The 19,992-nt window shown below is 38.2% G+C and overlaps 1 protein-coding gene across 2 annotated transcripts in view; it reads left to right on the forward strand.

Moving 5' to 3' along the window:
- Positions 1-19,992, forward strand: part of ACBD5 (acyl-CoA binding domain containing 5) — a 31,643-nt gene extending 11,651 nt beyond the window's left edge. For both annotated transcript variants that reach the window (XM_054814671.1, XM_054814672.1), the window contains 8 exons: positions 6,422-6,559; positions 7,313-7,513; positions 8,261-8,367; positions 10,365-10,641; positions 12,009-12,208; positions 13,787-13,837; positions 14,106-14,215; positions 18,012-19,992. In XM_054814671.1, coding sequence (XP_054670646.1) covers positions 6,422-6,559; positions 7,313-7,513; positions 8,261-8,367; positions 10,365-10,641; positions 12,009-12,208; positions 13,787-13,837; positions 14,106-14,215; positions 18,012-18,024 — 1,097 coding nt within the window. In that variant the 3' untranslated portion in view covers positions 18,025-19,992. The remainder of the gene's footprint in view (positions 1-6,421; positions 6,560-7,312; positions 7,514-8,260; positions 8,368-10,364; positions 10,642-12,008; positions 12,209-13,786; positions 13,838-14,105; positions 14,216-18,011) is intronic.

The raw sequence follows: 19,992 nt of genomic DNA on the forward strand, positions 1-19,992 counted from the left end.
TGTTGCATAGGTGGCAGCACCACAGCTAGGAGGTGCATTAAGGCAGGGCAAGCATGGGGCAGGAGGAGCTGCTGGGTGGGTGAGAGGCTTGTAAAATTCCATCCTTTTTCTCCTTTTCTAGTCTCCAATGATAAGGTAACAACTATAATCAAGGTTACAGATTATATTTGGGGAGGCTAGTGTGAAACTTACTATACAAATATTTTTTGTTATTATCTCAGTAGTTTAATAGTTTACCTTCAGAAGCATCCAGAACATTCTCCGCAGAGTTTGCGGCAAGATGGGATTATTACAGGATTAAGGGCTGGGCCAGCAAGTGCCGAAGTCAGTGGAGAGTCTCAGTGAGATGTGGATCAGTGTCTCAACAAGCTGTTGCTTGTCCTGTTGCAATATATACCTGCTTCAGGCTTTGCAGTTGAAATTTGAACCTGCTTTGTGGTTTGACTTCAAACTGATGGTTTGATGCCAGTGCTGTCTAACAGTGTTGGAAATTAGGGCAAAGCATCAGTATAGCTCAAGCCTGAGGATATCAGCAGCTCCTCTCTCATACATAGTAGAGACTATATCACCACAGGGTGAGCAGCAGAGTATCCAAATGTGAAAATGTAAGAATAAAAATTGTTTCTTTCAAAGTGGAGGGAGCTAAGTGAAGCTTTCTTCCATGAAAAGAAAAGCTTGTCTGTATTCTGTTTCATGCTGGATTGAGTCGACAGTTACGGGTTTTGTGCGTAATTGGTTGTTGGACCTGGATTTTTTTTTTTCTGCCAGCCAGATAACAGTTCCCTGCAAAAGGGAAAATAAGCTGTCAAAAGCTCTTCAGGTTTTGAGAATCTAGTGGATGCACCCACTTGCTCTAAAATGTTGGTGTCTTACATTTTAGAGGTCTCACTTGTAGTTAAGATCTTGTGATGAGAGAACTGAAATCCAGATTTCTCACAGTTGTGGTCTACAGAGACAAGCTGCAAAGATGTAGTAGTAGACAGAGGTATGGGAGGCTGGGGAAGAACGTACGTAGGTAGTTGTATTTTGATTGCTCTCAGAAAAGTGCCCAGTGGGCATGGGCTGGTGTTTCATGCATAACTTTGTTATAGCAAAAATAATTACTTTAATCATAGCCTCTCAGATGTATGGAAAAGCCATCGGTGTTACCTGTGAGGCTATGTTTAATATGGGCATTGAAAAAGGCTGTTCAACTGGTAGGCTTGGAGTAGGTAGCAAGAGAATATAATCTTAATGTTATTTCTGGCTTGGTTTTTTTCTTGTACAAGAAAAAAAACAATTTTTGATTCAGGCCTCTATTGTAGGCCAGAGTTTCTGGAAAATCGGTGACTCAGCAATATGGTTTTCAGTTGCTTTCAAGCATAATTCATTTTTCTATATGGGGTTCTAAGTTCACTATGTTCATGTCTTGTATTTTCTGGAACAAAACTGAAGAGTGTAATGCTCCTCTTTGCTTGCCATGCAGAGTAAAAGTTCCAAATGTTGACTGTATCTCTTCCACACAGAAGACAGCTTAGCAAGTCCTGCTCATTCTCCCAGAGGGAAGTAGTACCAGACATGGGGACATCCTGGAATGATCTTACTATTTTTGCAAGTTACTATAAATACCAAAGCAGCAGCTATTCTTCGTGTTCATTCTCACACATGATTGTTGGCTCAGGTGTTGACAGTAAGTTGGCAAAGCCTGGATCCATTGGTCTCGCTGCACGTACTTGGTGGCCCATACTCTCGATGTCTGGTGGCCTTCATGGAACTACCTGCCAGTGCTGGGAATGCCAGTGGGGCAGCTGCTCTTCTACCTAGGCTGCATGCTCAGGAAATCCCAGGCAGGTTGTCTGTACTGGCAGAAGGCTCCAGGGTGACAGGGAGGAGGGAAATGTATCCAAGTCAACATACAAAATTGGTAACCTTATTTATACGGAAAGTATTCTGAAAATTCAAGTCAACAGGTACTGGTGATATGGATGGGGATGAGAAACTCCATAGATATTGACAAGTATAAAGGTCCAGGATGACTAGTCAGTAATTCCAAATACCATTCTTGCAAGTTAATACAAATATCTAAGAAGCTGCTAATGTCTGTTTTCATTCTTATCCATAAACTATTGTTTTGATGTTTATAAATGGTCAATAAAGACATGGATATTGTTGATTAAATTGTTTTTTGAAATACAGTGGCATCTCTGAGTGTAACAGCTTGAAAAGCACAGAGAGCAGAATGCTGACAAAACAAGGCTGTAGTCTTTTGGATTATATTAAAAGAAAAATAAAAAGGAGAGGCCTCTTTTTCTCTGATACAATGAAGTTTAGGAAGACTTAACAACAAAAAAGGAAAACTGTATAGAGGAAGATCTGGCTGCCACAATCTGTGTGCTTGGGGAATAAATTTTTCAGAACTTACACTTAATGCACTTAAAAGTGATAAAGTGGTAGTTAAAGTAAGGAATTTTATATTTTTCTGTCTCTATTTTTGACAGACCTTTCTAAAATCTCTTTATTTGCGATGGCAGCTCATTTGGGTACTGTAGAACAGATGTTACAGAGCAGGCTGGGCCCCTGGAAATTTCCTTTGTAGTGTGCTATATTAAAAAGAATGGAAGGAAATGAGGGTATGGAAACTCTTGTTCTTCTAGCTGAAGAGTTTATTGCTCCCAGATGCTTGCATGTACCTCTCCTTTCTCACTGTGATAACTCCTTGCAGTATGGGGATACATAAGTTTCAGAAAGGTGGAGATTTGTGTAACCAAGTGTATTGGAAATGGCAGAACGTGGTTGCATAAACTTGGAATTGAAGCAGGGAACCTACTTGGATCAGTAACAAGCATGAAGCATCAGGTTGTGATGGCAATAAAAGAATTATAGTTACCTGATTATCAAAACAATTTTGTGCAGCATATAGATCTCTCTGAGACTTAGACATTTTGACAGAGCTTGAGTCTACTTAAATGCAGGAGTGCAGGAGTGCAAAGAGATCCCTGTATAAGGTGATGTAAGTGGGAAATAATCCTTTAGTGGCTAAGATTTTGCTGCTATTGAGCAGAGAGTAAAGTTACGGTATTTTACAAAAGCACATAATTTTTATTAAATGAGGGCATACCCAGCTAGTTAAATGTTTTATGATGTGTTTCACCTGCTGTTGTAGACTATTTCCTGATCACTGGTATTTGCAAAGAATGAAAGAGGCTATAGGACAAGAATTATGTGCCTGTTCATAGAACAAAAAATGCAAGGCATTTGAGAAAAAAACTAGGCTAGGTTTTATTTGCAAAATGACCCTCGGGCTGGGGCAGATCCACAGAGGCATTTAAGCTCCTCACTCCCGTATGAGTAACAAAAATTGCCTTAAAATATCTGGGGAGTTAGAAATCAAATACATATTTTTGAGAAACTTGGCCCTGTTATACAGGTCATTGAGAAGAACTATAGTGCTACCTTTAGAGAAATTCTATATATTTAGAATTGCTGTGGTTCTTAGGAAATATCTTAATAGAGCTGACACAAGAAAGTAAACGTATATGTAAAGCTTGTAGAGAGGCTGTGTGTCTCTTCTTCATATCATTTCCATCTTGCCATTTTATTTTGTTAATTCCTTCTTCCTTCTATTTGCATGTTGTTACTGTTGCACAGCTCTTACTATATATCATTAAAAAACAGTACAGGCTTTTACAGTAGAATATAATTCCTTGTACAGCTACAGAACAGTACAGCTTTGATTTAGAAAACTGTCACTAATCTCACAGATTGGTGTAGGCAGTGAGATGAAAATAATAAACTGAGAGGGATTCTGTAGTATCTAAACTAGGGCAACAGAACAAGCTACTAACATTTTGCCTGCAGTTGAAATAGGTAAACAGAATAGAGAGGTGGGTGGATGGGTGGGAATAGCACAAAGCAAATCAGGTTTTAAAAGTTTGCTTGACTCTTATAATTCATTTTAAAAGATAGATTCCTCAGCAAGTAGCCATTAACCTACCACCAGGGACTGTAGAAGTCACTACTAGTTGGCTCTGTTTAGTCTTTAGCCCTGTCACCCCAAGTATTAGTCATCATTGCTGGTTTCCTAGCAGATACTCAGAGCAACAAGGAGGAGGGCAGCAAACCCTGGTTTTACCGTGTAGTAAAAGCAATTGGGGGATGGCTGTGATGAGCATAGCAGCGTAAGGGTTCTGAGGAAAAGTACACAACTAAGCGTGGTATTTCAAGTGGCCAAAACTCTGTGCAATGCTGTGTTCTTCTGAGTCAGCATCAAAGCAATGCCTGTTTAGGAGCACTGCTGCCAAGAATGACTTTGTGGCAAATATGATCCTGATGGATTTCAGTTATTCAGGTGTTCCATGACATGATAACCATAAATCTGTTACTGCTGATACTTTCTCTCAGTTCCACCTCTTTATTTAAATATGAGATGTACCATTTAGAAGTTTCCCCAAATGAGTAATCTCCTTACAGAAATTAAGTGAACAGAGAACGTACTTGAATGTTCAAAGACCTTCCCTTCAAAAAGAAAAAAAGTAAATCTTAAGAAAAAAGCTTACAGTATAGCTGGGGCTTTTTACAATATCTTTGGTGGGGTGACGAGGTTTACAGTTTTAATTCGCCTTGCTTCACAACTGATGTTCCTCCTAGTCTTGTCTTTCCTGTTTACTCCCACGACTGGGAAGGACACGTGGATGATTGTGCCCCCACCCCTTTATGTTTCAAAGGGAAGGGTGATGCCTGCCTTACCATGCCAAGGGAGCTGTGGCTGTACTTGCTGATTGTGCTGAGGACTTAACTGCTGCCTTACCCTCCTCACACTGTTGCTTCTTAGAAGAGCATCTCAAGAATTGAGTTTCACAGTAAATGAAACATGCATCTGAGAAATAACCTGGGAATATGTTGGAATTTTTCTTTTCTGAAACAAATCTCCTAGCAAATAAGAAGTGTTCTTCAGTGAGGTGAAAATGAGCATGCGATTGCTTATATTCCTGCAGTCTGCAAGACAGACAATAGCTTTTTCAGTTCTCTCTTTATAATAAAGAAATGTTTTTTTTTTTTTTAAATCTTCAGATAAAAGCTGGATTAAATCAATCCAAAACAGTGATGCAGGGTGCACACAGAAACCGTACCTTGCTGTAAAACCAAAGTGAGCAGGATATTTAACATATTAAGTATTTCTATACCACAAGTTATTTTGCCTTTTTATTTTTTTTTAAGCACTATGGATAAGCTTTGAAACTAGAGGAATGTGGGAAGGCTCATCGTTAGATTAAAGCAGAAAACCCTTAGCTCTAAATTACCATTCAGCAAAGAAAGTAGCGGAGCTGGTTTGGTAACTCCAGTATAATTGGATATTATTTTGTTGTTTAATGTTAAGCCTAAATGTAAGAGTAAATCTCTCAAGGTTCTGACAAGGGAATGTAGAAATTATGCAAATGGATGCTGTGGTGACAATTTAAACAGATAGACTTCAGCCTTGGAGTCAACACAGAAAATGTCCAAGTGTCTTGCAGAAACTGTCCCCTCTTTGTACCTTAATCACTCTGTCCTAACATATGTGGCTTAAATGATCATCAGGATGTATTTACCCGTATCTTCTTCATAAGAGGTGGTAGAATTGTCCCTTAAATTCTCCATGGTTTTTAAGAATCTTTACCTTGCAATTCTTTGTATGATCAGAGTAAATTGTTTGTAATCCTTGGAGTGATCAAAGATATGGAAAGCAAGGATTTACCAATTACTTTGTCTATTTCAATATATTTTTAAATGTTTATGTGATTAGACATGCAAATAAATGCTTACTATATTTATTTCACCATCTTTTTCACTGAAATCAGAGAATTTATTTACGTATACCCTTTGCCAGATAAAGTTCTGTATAAACTTGAGTATTCTTACCACATTTTGTATCTGCTTAAATCACTGCAGGTGAAGATGCATGGGATATTGTATTTACCTTCTTACGTGAGAATCCTGTTGCTCATGTAATTGAATAGAATGTTTTAAAATTTGCCTTTGAGTTGAGAGCAGTTTTGAAGCATTTCAGCCCAAAAGGGAACTCCTATAAAAATGCTGACTTCTGGGCTTAAAAGAACATGACCTCATTGGTCCTAGATAAAAAGTTACTGCAGCTGTACTATAAATACGGGTAATAGTCTCGGTCTGAGACTCTGTAGTGAAAGTGGCCTGCTGTCTCTTTCCAGTAGGCTTCCTCAGAATCATTGAGAATCTCTTCACCAGTAGTCAAGGCACTCTGTGGTGAGCCACAAAACAGAAACATTAAACCAATTAAGAAAGAGCTTGCAGAAATAAAGCTGGGATTATTTGGCACATCTTCTAATATGGAAAGAATTTTGTAGAACTAAGATTAATAGTTTGGGGGAGTGTGTATTTTTGTTTCTTTTAAAATACATCCTTTTTTTTCCTCTGAATTTTTTCTTAGACCTTAGTAATGTCATGAATTCCACTCCAAATATAAAGGCTGTGAATGGAAAAGCTGAAAGTAGTGATAGTGGAGCAGAATCAGAAGAAGAAGGGCTTCGTGAAGAGGAAGAAAAAGAACTGCAGCTAAATGGAAAGGGTATGTTTTCTGCACTCAGACCATTGTCTCTTTCAAAGTTATTCTTACCGACCTAAGTGGCAGAAAATCCCAAAGGACCATGAATGCTGTGCTTCTGCAGGAGAATTAAATGCAAATACATGTGAATGTGTGTGTGAAAAATGGCAGTGTCTCAACCTGCACTATAAGATTTAGAACTTGTACAAATTTGTGAGCTATGCCGTACCGTTTTTGACTCAGCTATAGGTAGGTTAGCTATAGTCTATACCTTGTATTGTTTTGGTTTTGCTTACCAGTGCTGTCTGTAAGAGCTCTGAATGGCTACATGGGCTATAACAGTAGAATTGAAAATCACTTTTGTTTCTTCAGAGAAAATAAAACAGAACTTGCAGTGAGATTCGTTTAGGGGGTCCATAAAGAGTTTTGAGAAATAACCAGCATCAAGCAAAAACCAAATGAAATTACACATTTAGAATTCTATACAGATTTTTTCCTCTAAGGACGTTAGGATCATTATTTAATTTATCAGACACACCTACTTTGGATTTGCTTACCTATGTTTTAACTATCATCTGTTCTTTATGCAAATTAAATTTTATATTTATACTTTTTACAAGAACAGAACAATCCCTGTGAATGTAGGAGCATTTATATATTTTGTTCTGTAGATACATTATACATACAGTCCATTAGAAAGTTAGCTACTTGAGGAAATGCTTTTGAGCTATTAGGCATGTAGCTTTCTGTTTGCAAGGTTTTCTTGTTCTTTTACAGACTATAAGAATGTGAAACCAGAATCAGCAGCTGCTAAGGATTTGGAAAGTATTGTTCCTAATGGCTGTTACAAGGACAGCTTTATCCCAGATATGCAGAACGGCATCCAGACCAAATCTGCCCTGAATGGCTTGAACCCAGAGGAAGAAATAAAGAAAACGGAGCCAAGCCTAGAAATGGCTAATAGCAATGCTCACCAAGGTACTGTCCTTGCAAGACCATGTTTTCATTTGCACATGTTTTTCATGGAAAATATTTATTTTCTTGAAAGCTTAGTCCTGGGATTCAGAGACTAGCAATGGTGTCTTTCAGTTGTAGAAACCTGAAGAAAGAATACTGAAAAAAACTCCAAATTTAATACCAGTTTAAAATGAGGCTTTTTTATAGGATCTCCTACAGAGAGAGAGATGAATTCAGAGACAGACCCAAAACCACAGCAAAACAATTGTTTTATTTTGAAATCATATCTATCTATCTATCTATCTCATATACTACCTATGCAAATACTATTTGCCTTTGAAAGCTAATTTGTAGTGAAATGAAAATCACTGGTATCTTATTTGTCATTCTCAAAGGCTGAACACATTATAAATGTCAGTTTGTTGAAACTGATGTCTGAATAGATAATTTTTAAACTAACAGATATCTTTAGGTAAAACCGCTTTATACTGAGCTTAGGAAGGAGAGTGGAATGAACAGGGTAAAATTAAAATTATCAACTTATAATGTAGAAATGCCAATATGAGGTATAGTTTTCCCATTGGTAAAAGTTTTATATAATTCCTATACTAATATAACTTTTTATTCAGAATCTAACTTTAGGATGATAATCGTAGATAAAAGGGGCATGAGTTGAAGCTCACCTAGATGTTTTTACTCATTGCTTTACTCTTTGACAGGATTGGCTCACATTTACAAAGTGTGTGTGTGTATCTCCTTTCTGTACAGGTGCAAATGAAGAGAATACTGAAGAGGTCTCAGCAACTCAGCACTTAACCAGTGATTCAGACAGTGAAGTTTATTGTGACTCTATGGAGCAACTTGGACTAGAAGAGGTAGGGGCTCAGTATTCCTAGGTGTATTTTGAAACTGGTATGCTTATTTTTAAATAGGTTCCTATCAATCAAGTGAACCTGGACATGCAAAGGTGAATGAAGTAACTCATGTATACCTTTTTCTTGTTTGGACTATTGTTTTTTGTTCTTTTTATTGTCAGTCATTTACAACTTGGCTACTACTGATCTAAAAGCCTTGAAATTTTTGCCCTCAGAGAATTTATGTGAAGGGAAGGTATAAAAAAAAAAAACCAGTACAATGAAACAACTGTCAAAACCAACAGTACAAAGAAACTAAGGGCTGTGTCTACAAATGAATTTACGGTCTCGTAACATACATAGGGACCAGAATCCAGCTATATCTAAGAAGTGGGGAATGTCTTTGTAACAATGAGTTTTCTGCGTGCTCTTTTTCTGGCCTGACGAATTCTGCATTTGTTTCTTAGAATAAATAAAGACTGACCCTTAGCAGGTGGCCAGTAGGCCAGTGCCTGAAAGTGGCCTAGGTCTAAAGAAGTAGGAGATTACAACGAATTATGGGTTCTCTTGTAGTCTCTTCAGTCATAATGTACCCCTCTGACCTTCATATAAAAAGTGGGCACCAACTGTGCTGGCTTAGTTTTGACTGAATTTGTGTTCCTGCTCATTGTAATCTTAGTTGACTTCCTGGCTTGGACCTCCTTCAGAGGTCTAGTTTAAGTGTGGACTTGGTACTCAAACACTGTTTCCTGGTTCTGGGGAGGAATATATGAATGATGTGTGTGATCAGAAAGACCAGTAAGCACTCTAATATTGCATCATTCTCTTATCTAGCTGTTTCCTGAGGATCTAGAGAATTCTTTTTAGCAAATAAAAATTTTACCCAGTAATGAAGCATGTTGGGAAAGGTGATTTGGTAGAAGTGCTGCAAGCTCTCTTATCTAGGTGATTTCCCAATCATCTTGTGTACTGTTCGAGCTTGTTTGAGATTCTTTAATTGAAGTGAGTGGATAATTTGTCAGAATTTTCCAAACTGAATGAGGAAAGCTCAGTTTTGAACAGAATAACAAATGTTCAGGTATATGTAAATAAATATACAAGTAGAACTACAGATAGATCAATACAAACTAGAAGAGGTTCATTTAAAAAATTAAATACAGCTTTTTATTGGAAAAGATGTGGCAAACACTCTGTCCTTCTGTTCTGATGATACAGGTTTATGAACTGCTATTTGAAAAATGGGATTTTGGCAGCAGTTTCCATTTCTTTGCCCTCCTTTTGGTTATTTTGGCTTTTTCATGGAGTTATTTTTCAGCTAGCTGAGGTCCCCAGTCTGCTTCAGTATATACTTGTGCAAGTGCTTGTCCTCGCACTGAACAAAGGGTTGCTTTTAACCACCTTAAGGCAGTCCTGTTGTAGAACATGTAATTGTGACCTGATCAACATGTACGTCATCCTTTTTTACTATCTTCCTACAGCACCACCAATTTTAAGTGAGAAGATGATAGAACAGCATGCCTGCCTTTTGTTTGGCGAGAGGTACAGGGTGCAGCCAAGCTATTTTGAACAGGTTAATAATAAACAACCTGATCTCTTTGCCGTGAGCATAAACACTGCCTACTCAAGGTTGCTAACAGCACGTGACTCTTGTCAGTGTGGCTCACGAATCCAAGTTAGGATACCACTTTACTGTCTGAGAAGCAAAGCCAATTTTACAAGGGAAAACTGAATGCTTTCAGATCTTAATGTTCTATTTTAGTGATTACTGAGTATTACTGTATGTTGGAAATGTCTAAAGTAATTCCAAGTGGTATGACTGTTTTGAGAATACTTGCCTTTGAAAAGAACATTTAGACAATAGTAAGCACATTCTGCAGGAAAACAGCTGCTCCTGTTAAAGGTCTTAGTTCTGGGCAAACTATTTTCTTAAAGTGAAAGTAGAGATGATGCTTCTTCCTTTTTATTGGTTAACTGTCACATTTTACAGAATTTAATTACTTGCTAATGTTAATTTGTAGCCCTTGGAGATCATCACATCAGCTAAAGGATCTTTAAAGCATTCATCCCATTTCTTGGATGTAGATCACAGTCTTCTATTAGAAAATACGGATTTTCCAAGGCGCGCTTCTATGACTTATGGAAACCTCCAACCTGGAAATACTGTAGAGGGAGCAGCTCAAGATCAAGGTGAAGTCAAGTGTGGAGGAGAAGATGGCAAAGCCAGTAATGGGGGCCCTCACAAGGAGAAGAAAGGTGGAGAAAAAGCTGATTTCTACAGTGTCAGAAGAGGGAGAGGTACTGTGCACGCTGCTTTTGTTTTCCCTACTTTCCTGACTGCCACAGATTACTGGTGCCTGAGAAGCACTTGTCAGCATTGTCTAGTAAGACAGTCATGCTACATAGTGCTTATGTCCTGCACAGTAAAAATAGATAACAATATCCTAACTACAGTGGGTAGCAATCAGTTTTGTATTCAGAGTATTTATTTCATTCATAATAAGTATTACAAAAGGATTTTCTTGTGCTATGGACCTTGAATAAGCATATTGGCTGCTTCTGTTTTGGCTTACCTTTAACTCCAGCTGCTGTCTATGGCACCTGGCTTTTTAGAAATGTAATCCTCAAAGCCTGTCTATGCACGAGAAGAGTTTCTTTGCAAGTTACATATTTATTTTTAAATGCATATGCATTTATACCTCTCCGGTGTCTCATTTGAAACCATGGAATATCTTGAAAAGGTATCAGTGACACATTGTATTCTATATAAATGGAGTGTTAGCCACACCTTTGAGTGATTTTGATACTGTCTGTTAAGATTCTTAAAATGTAGTGATTCTTAATCATTTAATAGTGCAGGTGTTCAACTTATGTTGGACCTCTGCTCTTTTTAATTCCATAACACTTCTAATACCATCACCTAGGAGCAGCACCATGTTCCAATGGCATGATCTGTAAAGTCAAGAATAAAGTTTATTTTTCTTGTGCTAAAAAAAACCCCAAAAGCAGAACATATTTTATTTATATATAGCATGCCTTTTTGTATGGCACCTATATGTGATCAAATGCAAAAATTAAAGAGACAGTCCAAATACAACATTTCTGTTGAAAACTCTTATGAAGAACATATTATAGGACTGCACATTAGTTTAACAGTCTCCCCTTCTCTCTTTTGTTGTTTTATTTTTGTTTGCTGCTTGCAGGCAGAAACATGTTAGGCTAGCTGTAGATAGTTTAATGGAGTATTGTAGGTTTCAGGCAGTTCTCTTTTCTCATCACTCTGTTCCAATGTTCTTTGTTTTCCAGCTGGAGGATGTCCCAAACTTAAAACACAACTACCCTTGGTAATAAGACAGATCTTACTTTCTTTTCACTAGGGCAGAATTTACTGCTGAACTTGATTGGATGTTAGTTAATAATATTTTGCTACATGTTTATGCAGTTCTAGAATCTTGAATGATACTGTCACACTGAGGCTGTAGAGAAGCCTCTCAAATGATGCAGTAACCTCCCAGTGCTTTTGAACTGCCTGAATGTAGCCTGTGATTAGGAGTACCTCACTCAGGTGGGGAGGGTGAAAATGGAACTGTTAAAACCAAACACTTTCAATAGAGTTGGTAGCCCATTCTGTGTTTAATGTATCTGTTTTTTCCCCCTCAACATAGGGCATAGACTTCAGCCTCTAGGAGATGGTTCACAAGGTGGACAGATGGGCAGCGGAGGGGATGGAGAGCGCTGGGGATCAGACAGAGGACCCAGGGGTAGCCTCAATGAACAGATTGCAGTAGTGCTGATGCGGTTGCAAGAAGACATGCAGAATGTCCTTCAGAGGTTGCATATGCTGGAGGCAGTTACAGCATCACAGGTATTATTCATTGAAGTTATTTGATTACTTTTTATTAAATTTACTTGGATATTTTTATGCTTTTTCAGATTAAAACTTCAGACAGTACTTTCGTAAACTGCAAAGAAATTTCAGTTATATTCTGTAGTTTATTCCAACTTACAACGTCTTATTGGTACCTCATCTCAGGAACACAATTCAGGACTCCTGTACATGTGAACAAAACAATGCAGTTTGACCTAAAATTTAACCATGTATTATTTTACTGATTTCTGATCAGTAAATCTTAGCCATATTTACTCATACACATTACACAGTTGCTATATGGAGATTCCATAGTTAATGTTAGTAATACATGATTCTAGATAATACCTTCATCAGTAAATCTCTTTTCAAAGGAAGTGAGACATTACCTTAATCTTCCAGGTTGGTAAACGTTTGCAGGCAGAACTTCTGATTCCATTTTTTAGTCAGCAGACTGATTCTTCATAGCATTCTTTCCCTGCAAAGTAATCTAGCTTTCTTGGAATTTCACATCATGTATACAAGATACACAAAAGAAGTCTTAAGCAAGTGTAGATATTTGTTGATGTAGTGTTTCTTTTTCCTTCTATTTCAATGGAAATACTGTATACTCAGGAGAATAGACTATACTGTGAATATAGTCAAACAGCAACCCAAAAATGTTTGGTTTTGTTTGTTTTTGTTTGACTTGCTGATATATTTTTGTGTACCTGAGAACAAGAGCGCTGTACAAGCAGTATCCTATGGGATGCACATACTCCAAATCTGAGGCAGCCAGGGAAAAGGATTTATTAAAACCATGATTTCGCTCTATCACAGCTATTGAAGAATCTGATGCTTGGATACAGATTGATTTTCCTTTTTTTTTAACCTGAGCAATATATGAAGAAATAGTAAAAGACTCTTCTCCAGCAGTTCGCACTACACTTATCTAAGGAGAAACAGAAGCTTCTCTTCACACTTAGATAAATTAAGACAGACCTAGAAAACTGACTGCTTTGTTTTTGTGGAAGCATCACAACAGTATATGAGAAAAGTCTTGAAAAGTTTCTGGTACTTCCCGTTTTCTGGATTGCCTGGAAGAATTGGAGCAGAGTGTTTTTCTTTTATGCTACACCTGTAGCTATAGCTCAGGGCACACTAAAACACTGCTTTTTGTGTTTGTATAGACTAGTGTCACAAACACTTAATCAATGCAATTTAAACAGCTGGGATTTCTACTCTTGGTTACAACTGCTGGGACTGGACCAGAGTTGAAGAAGTTGTGATGACAAGTTGGGTGGGTGGGGGGCCTTGAAAAACTGTAGAGGTCCAGTAAGTGACATGGATTCATTTTTTAACACACAGAGATGTGATAAAAACGCTATAGAGAGTAACGGAAACATGAGAGAGAAGTTGGAAACTAAGTGGTGAAAGGGTAGTTGCATGGGGGTGGTTCTGTTCCTTAAACTGTCATATATACAGATTGCAAACCCTTCACAACATGAAAAACTTCATATTCTCATTTTGTGAAGTAGAAGAATTTTAATTGCAGTTTCTTTGTCTATACTTACAAGCCTTTGTTTGTATTCAAAGGCAAAATCTGCAACATTACAGTCAAATTATGAGCCCGTCTCCTCTGTCAAGGTAAAATATTGTTTTTTCTATTTGTAAAAAGCAGTGTGAATGGTGAAAAAAGATGAGATTATTATTTTATGTCTGGCTCTTAGAATGTGCTTTTTGTATTGTCTCTCCTATCTGTGTCTGAAGAAGTTACTTGATTAATCTTTTTTTCTGGTCTTACTAGTATTTTCTACTTTGATACGGTAGCATTTGAAGTGATTGAGAAGTATACGTGTGATATTCAACACGTGCACACTGATTGCTGACTAGCATTTTTTTCTGTTTTCCTTAGAAACCATCATGGTGGCCCTTTGAAATTTCTCCTGGTATTTTAGCTTTTGCTATTGTATGGCCATTTATTGCCCAGTGGTTGGTACATGTGTATCTTCAAAGAAAGCGAAGGTAAAGACATACATTCAATAGGGCACATCTATTACATTTCATCCGTTTAGACCAGTACATAGTATATTGTGTTATTTAAGACATAAAATACTGCCTGCATGCATAAGAAGAGTGCAAGGGTATGCTCTCAATAAGGCATTGACACAGTCTGTCTGAAACTATCAGTATCAATATCAAAATGGGGAGCTTGATAATAATTGCTTTGATAAATCCTGTTTCCTTGAGTTGTTTCAAGACGTGTTTTGCTTAATGTTGCATTGTATGTATCAGTGACTCATAGCTCTGAAGATACCAGGCTGAAGCAGATTGTACAGTAGAGTCCTTGGTATGGTTATGATAGGAATGTGCTTGTTTCAGTCCCAAGAACTCAAGCCAGAAGAAATTCCAGAAGCTAGTAGGAGTGCTTTCCATCAGCTGGGAATTCTAGGAAGAGACATGTATAGTTTTCTTTGCCTTGGAAGTTTCTTAGCATAAGAAAGCATTGGTTAATTTGACTTTATACATGGTATGCTTCATATGTGACAATTTAGGTTAAATCTATGAAATGTGATGCAGGATAAATAATTCCAGTGAGCATACACAATTGGGTGAGGCTGGATAGCTTGGAAGTGTCTCCATGACGTTCTTTGACCCTCTCAATCCCAATACCCTCTTGAGGCATTTTCACTGCTTCTAGACTCCCTAGTCCCCTTGCGCCATGAGGAGAATTTTTCCTATCAAATCCTTTGCAGAGTCCCATGTGTCACCTATTTCTATTTAACATTTACTAGCACCTTAGTACACTTTTTTTAAACGCCTGCTTTGACTTCCTTCAGTGGAAGGACAGTTGTACTCTCATCTTACCTTTTCTCAACTCTCTACGCATCAGGAGATCGAGTGAATGTTCTGTAGTTGCTATCTACCTCAACATCACACCTGACTTTGTTAGCTTAGTATGCTCTTACCTTTTAAGGTTTTTTTTCCTCTCTGTCAAGCCTGCATATGTGTAGGTCCTACTAGAATTAGCTTAAATTATTCTAGCTTTTTAATGTTTGACAGTTTTCAGGGTTCAGTTTTCTCTCATATGGTAAGTCACAGAAACACAGAATGGTTGAGGTTGGAAAGCCCCTCTGGACCTCATCTGTTCCCACCCCCTGCTCAAGCAGGGAAACCTAGAGCCAGTTGCCCAGGAGTGTGTCCAGATGTCTTTTTTTGGCTCCCTCCCCAAGAGGGCGACTCCACAACCTCTCTGGGCAACCTGTGCCAGTGTTCATCTCTCGTCATAGGAGAGATGCTCCAGTCCCTTAACCAACTTCATGGCCCTTTGTTGGACTCTCTCCAGTATGTCTATGTGTCTCTTGTACCGAGAACTAGAGACAGCACTCCAGGTGTTGCCTCTCCAGTGCTGAGTAGAGGGGAAGGATCACCTCCCTCGACCTGCTGGAGAGGTAATGCAGCCTGCAATACCATTGGCCTTCTTTGTTGGCTCATGATCAACTTGGTGTACACCAGGACCCCCAGGTCCTTTTCTGCCAAGCTGCTTCTCAGCATGTTCTGGTGGCTGGGGTTGTTCCTCCCCAGGTGCTGGACTTGGCCCTTCCCCTTCTTGTACTTTACGAAGTTCCTGTCAGCCCAGTTTTCCATCCTGTCCAGGTCCCTTTGGGTGGCAGCACCTCTGGCCTATCAACCGCTCTTCCCAGTTTGTGTAATCTGCAGACTTGCTGAGGGTGCACTCTGTCCCATCATCCAGATTATTTACAAAGATGTGGACCCTGTACCGACCCCTGCCATACACTGCTAATTACTGGCCTCCAACTAGACTTCTGTCAGGGATCACCACCCCCTGGGCCCAGCCCAATGTATTGTAACCACCACAGTGCCCACAAAGGCTGCAAGTCTGCCAGGCAGTTACTCTGTCTCAGAGCTGTCATTAGTGGCATGGGTGGTACTTGCACTGTCTGATGAAACGAGAGATTTCACTACTAAGGCTTTTAGGCAGTTACACACATTTTCCTTATTTTCTGCACTGGTAAATGGGAATTTCCATTTCATCAGCAAGCACAAAGTTTTTTACAATCGATATGATTTTTTTAGTATCTTATGTGAAGCTCCTATGAACTTTAGTGTTGTTCAGCTAATAGCTATTGAAATGACCATGTTCTCTCTGTCTTCGAACAGTATGCTGTTCATGTAAAACTTTTTTGATCATCTATTCTGACGTCTGCAGCACCCTCAATCAATTCACGGGTTCAGTCAGAAATCAGTTCTTAGCAAAGTGCCCTTTCCAGCAATTTTTCTAATATATTGTTCTAATGATTCAGAGCTTAAATGAATAAACAAATGGTACATTAGTTTGGATTTGCCTAGCTTCAGCTTTCATCCACTGGATTTTCCTAGATCTTTACCTACTTGACAAAGAACCTGTGGTGTGTTTTCCATGGGTACTTTATTGCTATCACCAGGTCATCTCTTCATCTCTTGCTTAAACAAAACAGATGGAGCAACTGGAATCTCATTGTAAAGTTGTTTTCAAGTCTTGAGATGATTCTGGTGGCTCTTTCCCAAATGCGCCACAGTTTATTAGCATTCTTTTTTGAATTCTGGACACCAGGATTTGTACCACAGTCTACTAACGGTAATACTAGTATCTCTGTGAGATACAGAGATAGCATAGCCCCAGATAGTCCTTGTTTCGTTTACTCATTCATGGATTGTATTGAGATGAGATGAACTTCAAGAACAGAAACAACTGAAGAAATTTCTGCATTCTTCAGCTTCCTCATTGTTTCTGAAGAAATCTACCCGTAGCCAGAATTTAAGGCCTGTCTGCTTCTGCATCATCTTTCCATCCAGAGTTCCATCTCCTTTAGCAATGGGTAGGAAGTTGATCAAATACACTCAGAGAGAAAATGGAATTGCAAAGCAAAGAGTCCTTCTCTGTTGTCCCATTGCTAGTTGCCTTTTGTACTCTGTTAAAGTGCATTAAGTTTTCAGGCAAGAGCTGTATGCAACGCGCATATTGACCATATCTACGTACTTCCGGTTTTAAAATACATAAACTGTCCTGGAGCAGAAACCAGGGGTCTGTGCTACCATGTGAGGTTTTCTCATGGTGAAGCTGTGGAGCCATGACTCCTGAACTCTCGCACAGTGGAGCAAATTCCACAGGACCAGTGGAGAGAAGGCCTTCTCTGGCCAACAGCTTTCTGTTTCACTTTTGTCCCTGGGAAGGGGTAGCTCAGCTCACGCGTAGCACACTCCTGGATGGCTTAGGTCTTCTGAGCCTCTTAACCGGTCCGTTCCTTTATAGGGAACTGAATGCTGAAAATCTGGGCACTCCCATTGGAGCCTTCACTGAAGAAAGTTTGAAAACCTGAATCCTAGGGGCTCTAAAGCCAGATCACAGACAGAAATATATTTTTAATAATAATCAAGAGTCATTTAGATTCAGCTCACTATTTTAGAACATTCTGATGGCACATTTTCTGGAATCGCTGGAAAACCAGCTCATAAGTGGTACTCTGCTGTGAGCCAGCAAACCACTGACTGATGTGGGCAGGGGCTGTTCTGAGGAATTTCACCTGCAGTTCATAATTATTGGTGACGCTTTGCACTGCTCGATGTAAGCTGTGCCAGTTCTGTAAACTTGCAGATTGTTTTGTAACTTAAGAGGGGAAATTTTGGGGTATCTTGAAGCAGTGTTGTATTTTAATGGATTGGAAATCATTCACATGTAACCTTAATTGATTTGTTTATTTAGACAAATGAAAAAATATGTGAAGGTACATTAAACTAATTTATTTGGTTCCTCTTCTAGAAAACTGAACTGAGAGTTCATGATTTTGCTTAAAGACTGCTTGGAGAAGATGGCCCTGGAAAGCGAAGGAATTCTGAATTCTCATAGAATCTCAGGATCTGGGATGATGTTCCTTCTGTTCTAGTAATATTTTGTACTACCTTTGAGCTAAACATTTAAGGACTAACATTATTGAAACTTGAATGATTCACGGCTCCTAGGTTACAAACAAAATAAATTTAGTAATTCCATCCTCAAATCCATATGAACATTAATTATTTTGGAATGTGCTTGTGGATGGGCCTTCAGTAATTACTGGTCTTGCTGACGTCAGATGACAGCATATCGTCTTTGTAAAAGAATAAGTGAAAAATATGTAAAATTGTCACTTTAATATAGAAATAATTTTACTATCACAACATCCCTGCCTGTTTTTCCACAGGGTTACATATTATCAGATGAAAGCACTAATAAAGTATGAATTCAATATGTTGAAAGCCATTGGAAAAATACAATATAGGTCTGAGGAATTTAACTGATCATTTTTGCTGCTAAACCAGGATGGGGCAAATTTCCATGTGAGTTGGTCAGCACTGAAGTTGAATGCTTCACTTATCCTTTAATATTGTAAAGGAGATTTGGGAATTGATGTGTGTCTTGCAGGTTAGAGCCATTAATAACTGAGGCACTGTCCAATGTAAGTTTGGAAACAGTGCGTGGTACAAGGGATCCATCTGAAGAGGCTGCACCTTATATTTTTAATTTTGATAATTGTATTCTTGTTGACAACAGCTTGTTTTAACCAAAATACATAGTTTAGGCACAAGGTGCTTTAAAATGGGGTGAAAGCTAGCTCTGTAAGTATATCTAAGATTTTTAAAAAGCTCAGTGCACTGTAAATTTTCTGTTGTCAGTTTATGTCAAATTAAAATAAGATTTAATCTAGCCCTAATCTGTTGTGGATTTTTCCCAGCAGACATTAGGAAAAATTTCTTTCTCACTTATCCTTCTACTTCCTTTCAAAACAAAACTTTTAAGCTAATTTTGGTGCTGATTTTTTTTTTCACGGATTTTTTTATTAACCACTATACAGATAGAGTTACAACTTTGTGAAGTTTGCTTGATTAAAGCATGCTTTACACTTAATTTTAAAATACATGAATATACAAGTTGTCTAAATCTTTGAAAAAGAGAAATGCACTAAAATTAGATTTGACAGAAAACTAAGACATTAATTTGCTATACAGAGTTATGTAGTAACATAACCTGTGTTTAAGATCTGAATCTTCAGAAATTTCACCATATTATTGATGTGCTTTCATTTATTGTTACAAATAATCCTTGAGGAAAGTTATTTTATGTGCTTCCTGAAAATCTTTTATAGTTTGGAAAACATTTTTCATACAAGTTATACTGTATAAAAATGTAATCATAGAATTCAATGCTTGTTTTACCAGAGCAATTTTAATCTTGTTTTTAGTTAAATGCAGGGTTTGTAAGTTACTTTTCCCCTCCTCTGATTTTCTTATTGTAAAGCTGAGTTAAAAAACCGATCAGAACTTCTTTGAAGACTGCTGTAACAATCAGACAGTTTCATGTGCCAGAGATGAGTTTCGGCATGAGATGAACTGAAAACTTGGGTTTGAGCAAAGCTGATGCTGAAGGGAAGTTCTGTGTGTCCTGAAGCCGTTGTGCCTGTAGCTTAAAATTCTTACAGTAATCGAGTTCTTATCATAACAGGATAGAAATGATTATACAGGAAGAATACTCTAGCTTGAAGGTCACTAAAAAGCCTAATGATCTGAAGCAGCATGTCTTCTGACAGGAGGAATCACGCTGGAGTGCCTCCTCCCCCTTCGTAGCCCTGTTAATGTGGGTGTCTAGCTTTTAGAGGTGGTACAGACATTCTCAAAGGTACTTAACTGTTAACTTCCCACTGAAATAAATGTAGGTATGTGCCATCCTTGTTATTTATTCATGTTTCAATAAATCAATCCCTTAA

This window comes from Grus americana, chromosome 2, assembly GCF_028858705.1.
Source record: "Grus americana isolate bGruAme1 chromosome 2, bGruAme1.mat, whole genome shotgun sequence".
Lineage (NCBI taxonomy): Eukaryota > Metazoa > Chordata > Aves > Gruiformes > Gruidae > Grus > Grus americana.